At 33.0% G+C, this 17583-nt stretch overlaps 2 protein-coding genes across 2 annotated transcripts; both read right to left on the bottom strand.

The window, feature by feature from the left end:
* Nucleotides 1-190: 190 nt before the first annotated feature.
* On the bottom strand, nucleotides 191-17074 carry LOC145936809 (paramyosin, long form). The gene is made up of 16 exons (XM_083039394.1): nucleotides 16666-17074; nucleotides 15261-15317; nucleotides 12920-13006; nucleotides 12633-12799; nucleotides 8745-8982; nucleotides 8536-8655; nucleotides 8098-8247; nucleotides 7811-7957; nucleotides 7480-7696; nucleotides 7097-7224; nucleotides 6864-6976; nucleotides 2381-2576; nucleotides 2175-2303; nucleotides 1612-1983; nucleotides 1016-1464; nucleotides 191-821 (listed from the first exon to the last, which is right to left on the bottom strand). The coding sequence occupies exons 1-15, from the start codon at nucleotides 16783-16785 to the stop codon at nucleotides 1069-1071; spliced, it is 2637 nt and encodes an 878-aa protein (XP_082895520.1). The 5' UTR covers nucleotides 16786-17074; the 3' UTR covers nucleotides 191-821; nucleotides 1016-1068.
* LOC145936810 (paramyosin, short form) lies at nucleotides 2583-6796 on the bottom strand. The gene is made up of 2 exons (XM_083039395.1): nucleotides 5060-6796; nucleotides 2583-3755 (listed from the first exon to the last, which is right to left on the bottom strand). The coding sequence occupies exons 1-2, from the start codon at nucleotides 5375-5377 to the stop codon at nucleotides 3159-3161; spliced, it is 915 nt and encodes a 304-aa protein (XP_082895521.1). The 5' UTR covers nucleotides 5378-6796; the 3' UTR covers nucleotides 2583-3158.
* Nucleotides 17075-17583: the final 509 nt, after the last annotated feature.

The following is a 17583-nucleotide window of genomic DNA, read 5'->3' as shown; positions in this document are numbered from 1 at the left end:
AAATTGAAAGAATAGAAAAATATGGAAATAATAATTTTGTGCAGATATATTTAATATATTTATATATAATGTGAGATAAATTCTCGACGATTAATTCACACTTATTGATTATATCAAAGTAAGCTTTGCTGATAAAATTTTTTAGGATAATGTTTATTAGAAGTATAGGAAATGAAACACATAAAACGTGTTCGTACGTACGCGTTTCACTTTATTTATTAAATTAATGTTGACACAGGTTATTGGTATGTTGTACAGTGAGAGTTGTGTATATGGGTAATAGTTACCTATCTATATGTAGTAATAGAATAGAGAGATTTTTAAAGTTATATATATTTAAGTACAATTGTGCGACACGCGCGAATAGAAATGGCATAAATTGCCATTGCTCTTTTCTCATGTTTCTTATCCGGTTTTTTCTCTGCCCTTACGCTCGATTATACTTACATAATTGGGACGAGAAGATTTTGTTAAGCTTTGTTATTTATTGTTGTATCGTTGAACGATACATCATCGATTCTCGACTTTGACGTTTTTCATGCTTTGCGCAGATCCCTTAAATAGTGAGCGTTAATTTTTCCCTTTACTTTAACGTTTTCGTTGCGACGTATCGCGCATTTCGTTAACAAAGCAATTTCGAATTTATGACGGGTCGTTATATAACGATAACTGCACTCACATTTTATATGTATATTTATGCGTATGTTCTGGTTGCTCCATTTTTTATCCCCCAAAAATAACACGCCGTGAAAATTCAGCTCTTATGATGATTGTTGATCGCGTCTTTGTCCTTTTTTTTCGTCATGGCGTGTTCAAGGTGCCTGTCGAAAGTAAGCATAGAATGAAATTTTTATTTCAGTTAAAAATAATTGAAAAATGTAATTTCATTGTCTATTTATTTCATGCAGTCGCCAATGAATCCCATTTTTCAATTATAAGATTAATTAATTACGAATTACTAAAAAATTGAATTATTCTATAATCATTAAATAGTGTCTTTGTATATTATACGTACATTTATAAAGACGCGACATTCAAAGTGGTAAAGATGTTGGTGATGCTGATGATTTAAGACAGGTCCTGCCTCGTCTCCTGGACAAGGTATACCTGGGAACCGGGCACAGTTGAGGTGGTAACAAAACTGCGGTGTTTGGCACGGATCAGGCACAAGTTGCTCTCTGCGGTGTCGGCACGATCCTCTGCAGCCTCGAGCTCTCTTTGGAATCGACGAACCCTGGTGACACTCTGCTGGGACATGCCTTCCTGCTCCTGCAGCTGCCTTTTGTAGATGCTGACCTTCTGACTGACCTTATCGAACGATTCTTGTAGCAAGGCAATATTCTTCGAGTCCTCCTCGACTTGGATCATCACTTCCTTGATGTTGCGTTCCTTCTTGCGCAGGATCTTCACAGTCTCGGTGTGTCGGCGTTTCTCCTCGTCCAGCTCCAACTCCAGATCACGAATCTACGGGAGTTATAGAAAAAGAAAGACATTCTTTTATTAATAATCGACACATTGCAAGCTTAGAGTTTACACACCAACAAAATATAAAATTGAATTATATATTTCAAAAGATTTTAAATTCGGAGAAAGTGTTTGTAATCTTCTCACCCTGGCTTCAAGCTTGCTGATGATGCGCTTGCCTCCAACAATAGCGTTGGCCTCAACCTCTTCCAATCTCACGGACAAATTCTTCACTTCGATCTCCAGGGATTTCTTGATAGCCTCGATCTTGACGATACGTTCCTGTTCCTCATGGAGAATCTCGACAGTATGCTTGAACTCGTTTTGCACTCTCTGATATCTCTCATCGCTGACTCTCAATTCCTTGGTGACTTCTTCGTAATCTCCGGCCAAAGTAGACAGTTCTTGCTCGAGTTTAGCCTTTAATGAAGCAATATTTACGTTGATCGTGGTCAGCTCATTGATGCGGCTAACCGATTCCTCGTATTGCTGCTCGACGGTTCTCTTCGCACGTAGAGCCTTTTGACAGAACAAGTTCTCGCTTTATACAACGCCGTTATATAATCCTCACGTAAGTCATGTTCGTTCGTCGTACCTTTGCTTATCCAGAGGATAAACTAAACGTTTCGAACACATTGTAATATAATTAATCTTTTTCAGAAGAATCAACACATCAAATTCAGCAAATATAAATCATTTCATACACTTACAGATTCATAATTACCGCGAACTTCCTCAAGCTCGGCTGTCAATGATTGGAGGCGGCGTTGACTGATGCCCAGCTGGTCCAGGGTCACTTGCAATTGGCGTTGTACTTCATCGTAATGAGCTTGTAATTCCTGAAAAACGACATGATCCAACGTAATACGATCGCCAATATTTTAGACGCGTTGGCAAATATAAATGTTGATATTACAGTCAGAGTGAGAGATTGCTTCTTGATGGTCTTTTGCAGATCAATGTTATTCTTGTTGGCGACATCCAGGGACAATTCGAGCTCGGTGATCTGGATGTGAAACTTCTTTTTCACGCGTTGGACCTCGGTCTTCAATTTCGTTTCGGCCTCGACTACACGGGCGTTCAGCTGCTCGATTTCAATGCTGGTCTGTTTGCTAATTAATTTCATTTGATGTAAACATCTCAAATAATTTTGTTATCCTCTAAATTTCAATTTGTGATTTAAACAAAAGATTGATCTTGATAAAAATGTTTTTAATTGTAAATTTTTTAATTCTTCTACTGCACTAGGAATTTTTCGATATAATTATTTTTATTTTTAATTATCCTAAATATTTTCTCCTACTTTTTATTTTTTTTATTATTTTCGTCAATTTACCTTATCCATCCTGAGATTTAATTTTCGGTTGCTTTATTTTTGCATGATCATTTAAGAGAATCAGAGAATTAAAAATAAAATAACTACTTTTATTTTATTCGGAATATTCTCCTGTTTTTGAAAATTAATATTAATATTGAAAATATATATAATTGTATAAAACAAGAGGAATATCAAAATATAAGGAGTCATATAAAAGTAATCAATCTTCGCTAGACATAAAACGAAATGCTTTATCGAAATCGTTTATTTTAATATTTTACGCATTTATAAGAGTTTTCTATCTTCCTAAAAATTAAGATTTTTTTATTTCTCTGCGCTACTTTCTTCGAGAACTCGATCAAGACACAACTCTTACCTATCTAGCACGCTTAACATAATACTCGCATCCTCGACATTTATTTAAAAGCCTTGCCCGATCTCGGTACCTCTTATCTAGAAAATAACTGCTGGACTTCTGCTCAAATCCACGCAACTCTTTGCTAAGCCTATTAAGTGGTTGCGTCAGCTTATCCTCGTCGATCAGAGCCTTGGTCCTCTCGTTTATCAATCTATCAATATGCGCTTTATCGTCCAAGAGCACAGTCTCTCTTTGGAACTTTCGAATATCGTCCAGTTCTTGGCTCTTGGACAGGTTCTTCAGGGTCTCTGTCACCAGCTGGAATCCTATCGCTCTCGCGGATTTTCCCCGCAGACTTTTACCGTGCTCCAGTACGTCCCGTCCTTCGGTCATCCTCTGAACATCCTTCAATGCTTGCAGCTTGACATTGCTCGTTGTCTCCTGCTGAATCTGCTTGGTCTCGCTACGAGCGCGAGAGCTGACGAATGAACCCACATGAACATTGAACATAGTCGGTAGTCTCTTCAGGTTCTGTCCCGTGCGCGGTAGAATATCCTTGGTTACGCGACTGGCGTACACGGTCTTGGCCAGGCTGAAGTCCGAACGATTTGCTATCTTCGGGCACGTCAGGCAGATAGACAGTCAGCATCAATTTTGTACGTCCTGCGGCACGTTGCCCGTTTTTACACGAGCATCTATCGGGCGCCACCGTTTTCCGTCGTGCACGCGCGCATTTACGCCTAAACTTAGCCGAGGCGGTCCGGAATGCGAAAGTGATTCACGCCACTCGCCGACCGACTCTCTTTAAAGACTCAAGAGCGACTGCCAATGCATCCGAATGCATCGGCACCTAGGGTCCCTTTCGTCCGGGAGAGACACGAGATGGATTTTTTACTGCGCGACTTGGCAGACCGTTTCCGGACTTGACGAGGACCACGAGGAATAGACCAAATAATAGAGTGCCAAGAAACCGTTCGGCAGCATCTCTCTTTCGCGATAATTTTATTAGTAGCTAAATTCCTTGAACAAATAAAAGTTTTCCGAACGAGTTGTTTGGAAAAGTTTCGTCCGTAAAATATCGACCTAGAAAATGCATTCTCTAGTCTCTTTAAATAATATTTCTGAATATGATTTGTGTTGAAAGACAGATGAATTTTCAATTTATGTTCTAAAAAAAATGTAGAGATACGCCTGTCGTTCGACGAAAATATATAAGTGATCATTTCTTAGAGAAGATAACATGTTCAACCGCCAAATATTAGCAAAGCCAAAACATGTATTGCATCGTGTGGGTGATGTAATTCACTTTAATATAACAATGTACTAGAATTTCTTAAGAGAGAGGAACAATCTAGACAATTGTGTTTTATAAATACGAAAATTAAAAAGACGCTATATTATTTCAAAAAATATTATTGGCCACACTTGATACTTATATATTTATTTAATTAGTAATAATAGAGAAATTATATATGTATAATTGATGTAAGAATTAAAAATACAATCGACTTTGATAAAATTATAAATAGTTTAATATCGCGTAAACAAGTAAATTTGTATAATTTTAAATTTATTTAAAATATAGAATTCCTCACATTTTACTTTTATTAAAATTAAATTAATTGTCGCATTGTTGCGCCCGATATTTCCACCATAAAGAACAGACAACAATAAATTTACAAAACGAGAAAACGTCAATGATGACACGAATTACGCATGCACGGTATCCGGGCGCATGTCTTTGATCACTCGAAACGAGGCAGCCTCTTCCGCGGTACCAGATTTAGAAATCGAAAAGGTCAAATAGTCACCGAGTCGCACGGCACTCGGAAAACGGATCACCTCGTATTTCCTCAAAGTTACTTTTCACGAAAATTTACCAGTAGTATTTCTTCTTTTGTTCTATTGCACTATCGTACCTTAAAGCGAGACAGGTGATCTCTGGCCTCGTCTTCGGCGTTGATCGCGTATTTAATGAGATTGTCTTTTGTATAGGGTTGCACCCTTTTGTCTTCCCATAAGGCACTACCATCAGACCAGGGTAATTCGGGTAACTCTATTCTTGTTTCAAATTTTGACAAAGTTGATCTCGGAATGCGTTGCTTGGTATCTATGTAATCGATCATTGGCTGATAGTAATTCATACCATAACTGTAATTTCTATCATAGATGTACGTCGGATAATGTCGCCACTTTGATTCAAGTGGCATATGAATCGGTGGTATATAACCCGTCATTTTTGATATAAAAGCTTTAAACACACACTGTTCACTTTATTTTTTAATACAAATAATTTATCTGTGACGAGAGAAATATGAAAAATGGTCTATAGAATTATTTAGATAGTGTGTTACGTTTTCTTTTTTTAGTTTAATTATATTTGTTTTCAATTTTTAAATTTCTGATTTTCCGATTTCCGTGATTTCTGTGGACAGATCTACAGATGCTGCTGTCACTCTTGTAACAGGATCGTCGACAAAAATTGGGCCGATGGTTAGGTAGTATCTTTATAGTTTTCATTGCGATTGACACATCGAGGACAACCAATCAGCATCTCTCAATAATAATTGGAGCATGACTAATTAGATTTACTATATTTATTAATAGTGTCGTTCCATTGTATAAGTTATCATCGTATGTGTCCTCATTAATATTAAAATTCTTATTTATATCTTTATAATATTCTCATTTTATTTAATAATAGTAATCAACATCTTCCAAAAATTTTGATTATTATTTTTCATGTCATTTCACTTTTATAAAGCGTAAACAATGTATAAAATATTCATAAAGTACCCACCTATTGCAATTAATATTAAACTTGTAATTTAATTTTACAATTAATATAATAAAACAGATTATAAATTTTTTTAAATATTGACATAAAATAATTTTTATAGTATTTGTAGTGAATGGCCAATAGTACGATTTTTCAAAAATTGGCAAAATGCCTAAATAGTAAGCATCGCCAAAACTGAAGAACATAATTAATACCGATGTCACTTTTCAACTTTGTCAAATATGAATAAATAGTTAGAGGTCAAATGAGAAATTACATATACATACACATACACATATACATATATGTATATATACATATGTAATGATTAATTGTGTGACTCAATCACTGATAAATTTAGCTGTTATTATGTATGCTAATAATATAGTACCATTCAAACGAATGATAGTCGATTAAAAATAAAATTAATTGACATCACAGCCTAAAATAATATGGTTAATATTTATATCTTATATTTCGCGACAATATCCTCTTGCAATTTGCATTATTGATTATATCCGTGTACAATAAATATATACTTGGAATGCCAAGAAAACAATTAATATAAATTTTGATTAAAAATTTAAATAAATTTGGTTAAATATAACAGTTTTTTTCATATAAACATAATTGCAATTGGTATTTCAAAATTTTTAAGAATGGTTCTTTATTTCTTAATCCCAGGTTGGAATAATGTAAATCTTATTTTAAAAAATAAGGATTAGTTTCTTTTTTTTTTAAGTATGTATTATATAATTTTAACTAGAAAAAATTCAATAATATTGATATTAAAATAAGAAATTAATAAGTAAGAGAGAAAAAAAAGAGAAAAATGAATTACAAATTGTTAAAACTACATATTAAATAAATTAATATTAATACATTTATAAAAAATTATATGAAACAAAAGTCAAAACGGATAAAATTAATTTTCAAAAACTTACCGAATAATTTCAATTTCTTCATCCTTTTCGGCAATGCGACGTTCACATTCGTGGCGTAATTGGCTCAATTCGGCTGACAATCTCTGAGAACGTTGCTCCTCAATTTTGCGGCCCTATATTGAATTTAAGTTTGTCTTAATATAGTTCTTGAATATCTTTTTTTGCTTATGTTTTCTTTGAAATAAATTTTTGTTAGCTATTATTGTATTTTGCCATATTAAATAATCACTCACTGCTTCAGCTTCCTTGTAAGCGGCAGCCAATTCTTCGCGTTCGTTCTCCAATCGGCGAAGTTCTAGTTCCAGTTCGTGGAGTCTACGATTCATGTCAGCCAACTGATTCTTAGCGTCGTTAAGATCATCTATAAAAGATTAATACGTTATATAACAATTGAAGAAGCTTTGTATAACTTAAATCTTTAAATGATTTTCTATTCATTCATCCAATTAAAACAATTTGAATAAAAAAATTATTAACTGTATAAAGAGAAACTTGAGTTTTGTTAAGAATTATTTTAGGGTGTAAAACCCCCTGCTTGTTTAATAGAACAGTATTATAAAAATATGCATTAATTATTATTGCTGTAATTTATAAGTAAGAAAATGATGACAATCACCTCCAAGTTTCTTATTTTCACGGACCAATTGATCTTTCAATTCGCGGGTCTTGTCGAGTTCGGCGTTCACGCGTTGCAATTCTTGTTGTTTGTTGCGGAGATCGCGCTGGCTTTGTTCGTATAAGGCGAGAGATTCATCCAAACGAGTTTTTAATTCTATATTGACTTTTTCGAGATGTTCGACACGCTTCTGAAGTTCACGAGCAGTTCCATTGGCCTTGACAAAAAAGAATTATAAAAATATAAGAAATTCTTTTGAAAGATGTAATAATTAAAATATTTTTTTTTTTCAGAAAAAGGATTAATAGTGAATTTCGAAAGAGAATTTTACCTTCTCTAAATCGATGATCAGAACTTCCACTTCGGATTGCAAGCGCAATTTCTGTTTCTCTAGATTATTAATCTTCACAAGCAAGGTCTCAATTTGTTCTTCCTGTTCTTGGATGCGAGCGGAATATTTGCGACGAAGTTCTTCTACCTGTATAAAATTGCGTGAAAAGTTTATTAGATCACCGAGTCTATTATAAAAGAAAGGTGAAAATGATTAATGCGCGTAAATATTTAAATTGATTATTATAGGTTGACATAATTATTGCGCGACAAATATTAATTAATCACCTCTTCAGCACGAGCATTAGCTTCGGTCTCGTATTTCGATCTCCACACTGAGACTTCTCCACTAGCCCTGACTAATTGACGTTCAATGTCCAAACGCGCCTCAGATTCTTCCTCCAGCTGGACGCGGACAGACTCCAATTCCACCTCAACCTATTCATTTACAGTAATAATTGTACATCACGTGTATTGTCACAATAGTGTATTGTAACAATAGTAAAAGCAGTCTTATCTCATAAAAAAGATACAAATTTTTTAAATTGACAAAATTTATACACATATAAATATAATTTAAAATATTGTTAACATTAATATTAATTGTGAGTTTGTGTATATACATACACATATTTAAATATTATACATATATTGTTAGTATCAATAGATATTAATGTGTTGCTATTTTTAAAAGAATCGAAATTAATTATAAATGTTAAATCATACCTGGTGCAACGAAGCCTCGACCAATGAACGACGGCGTTCTTCATCTTCAAGGCGACGACGAGCATCCTCGAGTTGACCCACAATTTGCGTTTTCAAGTACGCAATGTTTTCGATGTTTACCTAAAATTTTAACCAAGTAATTCATAATTTGTATAGTAAATTGAAAAATATAATCACTTTCTTCATTATTAAGCTATAGTATGTTTTACCTTGAGATCTTGCACCTCTTTAACCAATTCGATATTCTCTTGAGATAGCCGAGTTTTGTGACTAGTAATGTCAACAATCGTACGGTTTAATTCTTCAATCTTAACGTTCAGTTCAGATACATGTATTTCAAGTTTCTCAACTGTTTTAATCGACAGCACTTTTTCCTTAGTAACATTGTCAAGCTGAGCGAGAAGTTCATACACCTCTTGCTGGAATTTAGATTTTTCTTTGTCAGCCCTGAAATCATACAATGGCTTTGCTAAAAAATTTTATTTGGAATTTTACTATTTAAAATAATACTTTTATATACTTGTCAAATTTAATTTTCTTAAATCGCATTTAACTTAAAAAGAAATAACAGAAAAAAAATTTAGCTTTACGAATAGCACCTTTTAAAATCATAAAAAAGTTCTTTTCAAAATTTGAAATTATTGTAAATCAATTTAATTAGTAAAAGAAATTAATTCTCTCTCTTTCTCTCCTCTCTTTCTCAGTTAACATATTGTAACATTTATAGTATTGTAACGATTTTGAGAAGCTACTTTAATATTTTTAATTAAACTAACAAGATAGATTAAATGTCTGATTAAAAATATGTAAATAGTTTCATAAAAAAATATTTCTTCTTTGTTATTTATATATCTCGTATATTTTTTTAGTATACATAAAAAAATCGTAAAAAATTAGATAAAGAGCAATAAATTAAATTTAAAGGCCAATTTAAATATTCAATATTTATATAAAACAAAATTATTTTGGTGAACTTTCCGTATAAAACAAATAAAAATATAAATAGCAAATCTGCTTATATTAAGCACAAGATATTATTATATATATGATATGTGGTGCCATTTTGCTATTTAATATCATCATAAAAATTCTACTAAATTAAATTGATACTGAAAAAAAAAATTATTATTATATCTAGACATATTTATAATTCATCGAATTATTATTAAGCTATCATATAATTAAAAACGTAGAATTAAAATTATGTCTAGATAAAATATTAATTTTGAATTTATTTTATGTTATAACATAACAATTTAGGAATTAAAATTATGTACATAATAAAAATTACGGAATTAAAATTATGTACATAATGGAAATTCGGGAATTAAAATTATGATCTCTTAATTATTGTGAGGAGTGTATGTCTTGACATAATGAAAATTTCTTTTGATTTAAAATTTAATATGAAATCTAGGATTAAAATGACAGTAGCACGTAATTCTAATTTTCAATTTTCATTATGTCGTAGCATAATTTTTATTCATCGAAATTTCATTAAGTCGTGAAATAATTTTAATTCGTAAATTTTTATTATGACGTAATACAATTTTAATTCATTGAATTACTATGATAGCTTACATAATTTATATTCCTGCAATTATTATGTTACGACATAACAAAAATACATTAATATTATCTCATGACATAATAAAAATGAATTAAAATTATGTCTTGACATAAAAATAATTCACGTAGGCTGTATCTTTCTCTGTGTATTTTGAATTAATTTTATGTCAAGACATAATTTGAATTCATTTTTATTATGTTATGACATAATGAAAATAGTTTCGAAAAACTATCTACTTCAATTTAAATCTATTATTAAATTTTTATTTTAGATTAAAAAATCTTATTAATAAATAGCAAAACGGCGTGCCATATTATATATGTAAATATATATGTATTTCTGAGATGATATGAAATAATATTTCGCATGAAGCAAGCGTTAAATATATATTTGGCATTCTTCTTCTTTAATTATTTCTCAAAAATAATTTATAAAATATATAAAACGTGTTATAGTAATATTAGACAATGAAAAAAAAAAGATTTAAAAAGATAGATAATCTATAGTATATCAATAAAACGATGTATGATACAATTATTATTTCTTATGTGTATGATGCACGATAAACATCGCACGCGCGATTTTATTATTTTGGACATTAAAAAAAAAATTTAGGCAATATTAAACCTGTACACCTACACGTGTAAAGAGGGTATAAGGTATCAGTTAGCCGATTCTTGGGGATAGTGGGGATTTGAGCCAGTCGCGTGTACTAATATGGCGCGCCAACGTTGGGGTTGCGGATTGCCGCGCGACTCGCACGGTTAAAAATAGTCATAAGCCAAGTAACCATGCAAGCAAAGAGAAGACAGAGAGAGAAAGAGAAACGTGTGATAGAGAAAGACATTATATTTTCACACCAAAAAAAAAAGAGAGAAAGAACTAAGTGCAATTTTACACCGAGACCCACATAATGCACCCTTTGTACTTCATGTTCCACAAATATGTATAACATTTTTTTTGTGTGGTGCTATACTTGTGACACATGATTGAGTCCATTTTAAATCTGAGATCTTGAAATTCATCTTGAAATTCATGGACAAACAATGAATTGCAACGATGGATACTGATGAATAAAATCATCGAAAATTGTTACGCAAGATTATCGCGAAAAATATATGTAATAAAAATAAATGTGTTAAATTAGTTTTTCTATATTTACGATATTCGAAACTTTTGCCAACTTCATAAATGTGTAGGTAATGATCACGATTTATAATCGGCAGTGAAATCACACTACCTATAAAATGTAACCGGACGATTATATTTGACATTACTTGCGTGGTTGGATGGCTGAAACTATATAACAGCTGCGTTGTTGAAGTTATTATTTTTAGCGATAATATGTCACCTATTTTGAGATAATTTTCTTTAGAAATCTGCATACGTTTTTTCTGACACAATGACATAAGTATTGTAAGCGCAGTATGAGAACTCTTTCTTTTAGAATTTTCTTATAATAAATCTCCAAATATGTAACTATGTATAATTATGTACATTTTATTATAAATCTCAGTTATGAGGTAAAGTTGTAAATATTAGTATGTTTCAAACATTATATATATAATGTGCAAATTTGAATACATAAAAAAAATGTCGATCTCTCTCTCTCTCTCTCTCTCTCTCTCTCTCTCTCTCTCTCTCTATCATAGTTTTCTTTTTTTAAATGTAATAACTATATAGTTATATATAAGTAATTAATAATATTTGAGAATACACTTTGTAAATTTATGATTTATTATCTGAATGAGCATCATCTGTAAAATTAAGTTTCGCATTTCAGTAATTGTCTGAAAGAAGATTTGTTTTTATTTGATTATTCCATTTTCTGTCAAAAACGAAATAAAAACGAATAATTAGCAGTCTAATAAAATATCAATGTTCTTGTATAATCGGCGTCTCGAACACATGATTATGTTCAGAAGAGTCGAGCTACCAAATCTTCATGTATTTCAGTTGCGAGTCGTTTCTCGGCTTGGATTATGGCCAGTGAGACTGATATAATTCACACAAATTTTCTTACATAAAGTCATTCTCGTTTGTGACAAGTCGCTCTATAATTACCTACGTGACATCATGACTCATAAGGCTTCCTCCCTTTTAACGTCTTGTCTTTTCCCAAATATCGCGTGACGTTTCTTCACAGAATTGCTATTTGCTACGCGCCGAATTTCCGGCCAGTTTCGACCTGTTTATTGAAGTTTTCGAGCAACGCGCTTATGTACATTCAAAGGAGAGATTAGCAAACGTTTACACTGCGGTTGCTTTGCGATCACGAATATACAAGTGCCTTTACACTTTCTGAAATGTACGGAATTCTGGTCTTTGTCAGTCTTGTCAAATTTCGATTTTCTAGTGGAGATATCAAAAAATCGTTCGAAATATCCAAGTGGAAACTGGGACAGATAGTAATACAAAAAAATAAAAGTGTCTCGAACAAACTCTCTTATTGTACTAGCTTTTAATGCATTATAGATTTCAGTTGGGAAGAAATCCATTAATTACAATCACGGTTTCAGTTACTAACCTGGCACGTGCTTTCGAAAGCTGATCAATCTGATCTTGGAAGTCGACGACGACTTCCTGATGTTTTTTGCGCAAGAGATGTGCGGTCTCCTCGCTCTCGAGATGGACATCTTCGAGTAATTTGCGCAGCTTGGCCAATTCCGTGTCCCTTTTCCTGTTGATCTCGAACTACGTAAGAAAAATTGCGAGTAATTTAAACAAATTATTTAGTTTTAATTTTTTAATAAACAATTTATAAGTATAGACTAAAGGAAGAATTATTTCTATGAGAGAGATGTAAATACTTACTTGAGATTCGGCGCCACCCTCAGCCTCTTCGAGACGTTCGGATAGCTGGATGACTTGCACGCTTAAGTCAGCGCGCTCGCGTTCGATCTGCAATATTATAAAAATATATAAAGAAAAATTTAACAATTTTTGATTCAGAGGCAAAAAGTGAATAGCCTAAGCAATTTAAATTAAAATCGATGACAAAAAATAGCAATAATTATTCTTCGAAATAAAATAAATTATTTAATGAGAAAAATATTCTTTTAAATTTAAAAAATATCGTGTTTTATGTTGTCTGGACTTTATATAAGTTGACGTGTGCGAGATTAATTCTTCAAAAACAAGTTCCAAATAACTATTATTATTTTAATAAAAAAATTGTGCACTGATGTATATTCTGCTAGAATATCTTTAGCGGTAGCTTGACGTCAAATTTCTTTACATCATAAATAGAACAATCTATTTTCGAACGCGCGACGTTTCTAAATCGGGAACTTTATTCATGTTACAAACGAGGCGTTTATTGCGAAAAAATAAAATCACGACATCGCTTTTATGATCGGTTGAAACATGAAATTATTATAATAATTTTTTTAATTAATGTATATATTTTACATTTTATGTATGTGATTAATATTTTAATTAATAATAAGTTATTTAAAAATAGAGAGAATAAACATTAATAGAAAAATTACTATTATTGACAATGCAATTTAAATATTATAGGTATACAAATTAAATTTTTTGTTTCGCTAAACTTTTTTATTAGAGTTAGGTATATATATTATTATCTCTGATATTTCAAGTAAATTAAATTATTTTATATTATATATAACCACGTATAATATACTTAAATAAAAAATTTAATTAAATTATCGTTAACTTTCACATATTTGTTTCAAGGCATTTGCAATTTCTAAATGTAATATACGCATTTTGCGTATATCTAAACGTAATGCGTAAAGTATTATGAAAGAGCGTATATTATGTTAACCGTCACTCTAATTTTTGGATTTTATAGCCTCGAAGCACGAAGAAAATTTTTGGCAGTCGTTCAAGTCACGTATTACGGCGTTCGTTACATAGGAATTCGATTTTTGTGGAATTTGAACGACGAAATCTGAGAACTTTTTGTAAAATTTGATTCTTTGTTTGAAAGCGGAATACCCGTTTTGTTACACTCACGTAACTGTGCAAATGTTATCACTGAGGAATGAAATTTCTGTTCTCGTTGTATGCAATTCCGTCAGACACGTATGGAATTTTTACAAAATTTCATGAAAAAACCAATTTCTCGAATGAAAAAGAATTTCCTTTTAGAAATAGAGAGATTAATTCTAATCTTAAAAAACAAGATATTTATATTTTTTTTTTATATAGATAAAAAGAAGCATTTAAAAAAATATTGTATAAATCTTCTTATGCCGATATTTATGAATCGCTTAAATTTCTGAGAAGGTTATATGATAATGTTTATAAAAGTAGGCAAGCAGTGTTAGATACAGCGCAGGAATGCGAGAACGATCCCGAAGAGTTTCGCGTTCCTAAAAATAGATGCAACTCAAGAGCTGGACATTTCGACCTAGTGCTCCCCCCCCCCCCCCTCTGCCCCCAACTCTACAACGAATTAAGCGTCATCAGTTCATTTCCATCTCCATCTCTTAACTAATGACACCTGATAACGAGCACATTGTCAAAGAACTGTAATTCTGTTTAGACAGAACTCAAAGTTTGAATTCTCTTAGAACGTGACGCTCTTCAGCAGCAGATATCTTTAATATTATTTCGTGAATCTTAGTGTTTATAGATAGTGAAAAATAGAAATTTTCACAAAAATGGGGGATTTATTAATATAATCTTCGTCAATTCTCTCGTTCAATGAGAGTAGACTTAAATCATCAAAGTGACCTTGCATCCTTTTTTTATCTCTTTAATCATACTTATTGTAGAATATGCATGATGTAACCAGAAGAGCAAATTGCTCTCTGTGTGACAAACAACAAAGATTACTTTTTAACAAATTTTAATTATGATGAAATAATTGCTTAATACATTAAGCGTGCGCCATCAGTTCTCAAGTAAAGTTACAGTGGCTATCTCGATACTTTAGCAAAGTCTCCCTCATTTTTCAGAAAATAAAATTGAACCAAATGACTAATCAATCATTAATGTTTAATAAATTTTTTCTTTGATATATATATATATCTAATGTTAGAAAAACATTTTATTTTTATATAATCTTGATATTTCTCGAAAGATACGGTATCAAATATCATGGCAGATTCAATTGCCATTACGCTCAACGTATTAAGAAGCCAAGAGTGTGTTAGGCTACTCTAAAGACATTAATGAAACTCACCCTCTGACGCAGCTCCCTCTCAGACTCCAGGTCATCCTGCAGTAGACGGATTTTGTCCTGAAAAGAGAGGCAATGAGGATTAGAGGGTATCACAACGCCCGTTATAGAGGGTCGACGCTTTACGTAATCGCTCGACGAAAATATCCAAGAGCGGAGGCTCGGTATTTCGGAAAGACGGCCTCCGCCGAATAGATTCGTCCTCGGAAGAAGGAGAGAACGACATCGCGACGTCTGCTCAGCCGCGTCTTCGAGCCGCTCGTCTGGATTATTTCAAGAAAGGCGTATGCTGACGTTTAGATTACGCCGGGATAAACAGTCAGACATCACTAGTTGCAAGAGAGATGAAGAAATGATCTTACTTGGTCATGTGGAGACGGCTGTACGCTCCCTCATACTTCTCTTGATATGAGCATTAAAGGAGCAAAATCCGGAAAGATCCAAAGGATCACCAAGGAATTTCGTCGAACGGTATCTCGAAGCAAGGTATCGATCTGGCGCCTTGGCACGATCGTCATTTCAGACCGATATTTCGCCGACTATTTTCGTACACGAGCAATCCGATAGCTACAGAACGGTCGTACACTTTGCTTTCTCGTCGGGTTGGCACTAACATCCCTTATGGTCACTGAACTTTCGCGGTTCACTACTTTCGCGATTGGTCACTGTTCCTCATTGTTCACGTGCGAATCACTGTATCTCTGGATGGTTTTGTTTCGATGAAAACTTCTAACAGGCCTCATCTTCATTAAAATCTAACAGTTAATCGATCATTGTGCGTCTACTCAGGAAGTGCTGGAGAACGTCGGTCCATGCGTAGTCCTCTTTCACTTGCCGTCGTTATATGTAGTCGTTGCCTTAATCGATATTCATCGAATGGCTTGGAAGATATAATTTTGTTGATTTGTTCGATCTTATTTTAAAGTACAATCTTTTTCGCACTTTTCAAAAAAGTATAATTATCCAATTTCTTTGGACGTTAGATAAATTTTCAACAATATCGAATGCATAAAAATTTTTATAAAATAAAAAAAACTATCTTTCTCTCTCATAACTTAATAATAATATGTTAAAATTTGTTTTATCAGAATTTTTTATTTAATACAAGTTTTTATCGATTATCTAAATATTTTAATTTTATATACGAAATTATTTTTTGTTTGATTAAATTCTTAATAATGCGGTCTTTTCGATAACTAATTTTAGGTGATACTTTGAAGATGGTATAACACAAGCTATATAAACTTTATTAATTATAACTTCTCATTTTTAATTATTTGGAATATAATTAAATAATTGTTATTCAAGTATTTTAGTAATGATTAAAGAAGCAGACTTTTTCTTTTAACTGTCGTTCTCTCCTATCGAAGGACATATTAAAGACGTTCTTTTTTTTCGCAGGACCTACCTCGAGTCTGCTGAGAGCGCTCAGGTCGGCGCTATATTCGATGCTAACATCGGCAGTACCCGCACCGCCCATAGAACGGTACGTGTACTTGGAAGTCTTGGCAACCGCTGAAGCCGACATCTTCTCTTCGCTCTGTCTTCTCTGCTTGTCTTCAACAATGGATCTGATTCCTTTCGTACTGTGGTACTCGAGTCTTCTCTCGCGTATTCTTCAAATTCGAGTACCCTCTCCACCTGTAAAAATCTCCTTCTGTTCGCCACTGGCTAAGTCAAGTTGCCTCGGCCTCAGTTGTTGGCGAGTCCGCTTCCACTTTCTTCCGCGCTCTTCTTCTTCTTCTCTTCGGGGTTTCGGAGCCGACCAGCGCCCTACTCGTAGTGCGCGACCCGTCGTCGTTCGTATGGCACGCCGGCCGCTTCATTGCTTCGTCAAAATGATGATCAACGCAGGCGCGCTGATGCTAAATCCCCACCAGGAACAGCAAAGGAGTTCGTCATTGCCGTTGTTCTTGTTGTCTTCATCATCATCGAGGGGAAACCACCAAGCAAGACGCTAGACGCCCACGAAAAGCAGTTGCCAAATCGACTTAGGTTTGGCCGACTACGGTGAAGGAGATGCTGAGTGGAGGGTGTCGTTTTTCTAATGATTTTATTATGCGTGAGAGAAAATTCACCAAGAAATTTGTTCTTCTGTATTTCCTAAATTATTTTCCAAGATTAGAAAATATCGCATTTCTTGATTTTCGTAAATATTAAGTTTATTAAAATAGAGATGATAAATAGGGGTGATAATTACTTAGATGTTTTAAATTAATTTGTTGATTAAATTGTATAACAATTAATTATAATCAAAGTTATGTATAATAAAAGGAAAATAACTAATATAATCCAAATTAAATATTAACTAGACGGATCTAGGCGG

This window comes from Prenolepis imparis, unplaced genomic scaffold, assembly GCF_030444845.1.
Source record: "Prenolepis imparis isolate NDT839.2.m4 unplaced genomic scaffold, iyPreImpa1.0 SCAF_5, whole genome shotgun sequence".
NCBI lineage: Eukaryota > Metazoa > Arthropoda > Insecta > Hymenoptera > Formicidae > Prenolepis > Prenolepis imparis.
Note: the sequence above shows the minus strand (reverse complement) of the source record. Positions and strands in the feature narration are given on the sequence as shown.

Bases quoted from the DNA above. Each gene is read 5' to 3' on its own strand.
- LOC145936810 (XM_083039395.1), bottom strand. From the start codon at position 5,377: ATGACGGGTTATATACCACCGATTCATATGCCACTTGAATCAAAGTGG. The intron at 3,756-5,059 runs GTACGATAGTGC...ACGTGCCCGAAG, and splicing joins ATCACCTGTCTCGCTTTAAG to ATAGCAAATCGTTCGGACTT.
- LOC145936809 (XM_083039394.1), bottom strand. From the start codon at position 16,785: ATGTCGGCTTCAGCGGTTGCCAAGACTTCCAAGTACACGTACCGTTCT. The intron at 15,318-16,665 runs GTAGGTCCTGCG...CTCTCTTTTCAG, and splicing joins GCGCTCTCAGCAGACTCGAG to GACAAAATCCGTCTACTGCA. The intron at 8,656-8,744 runs GTAAAACATACT...TTAAAATTTTAG, and splicing joins AAGAGGTGCAAGATCTCAAG to GTAAACATCGAAAACATTGC.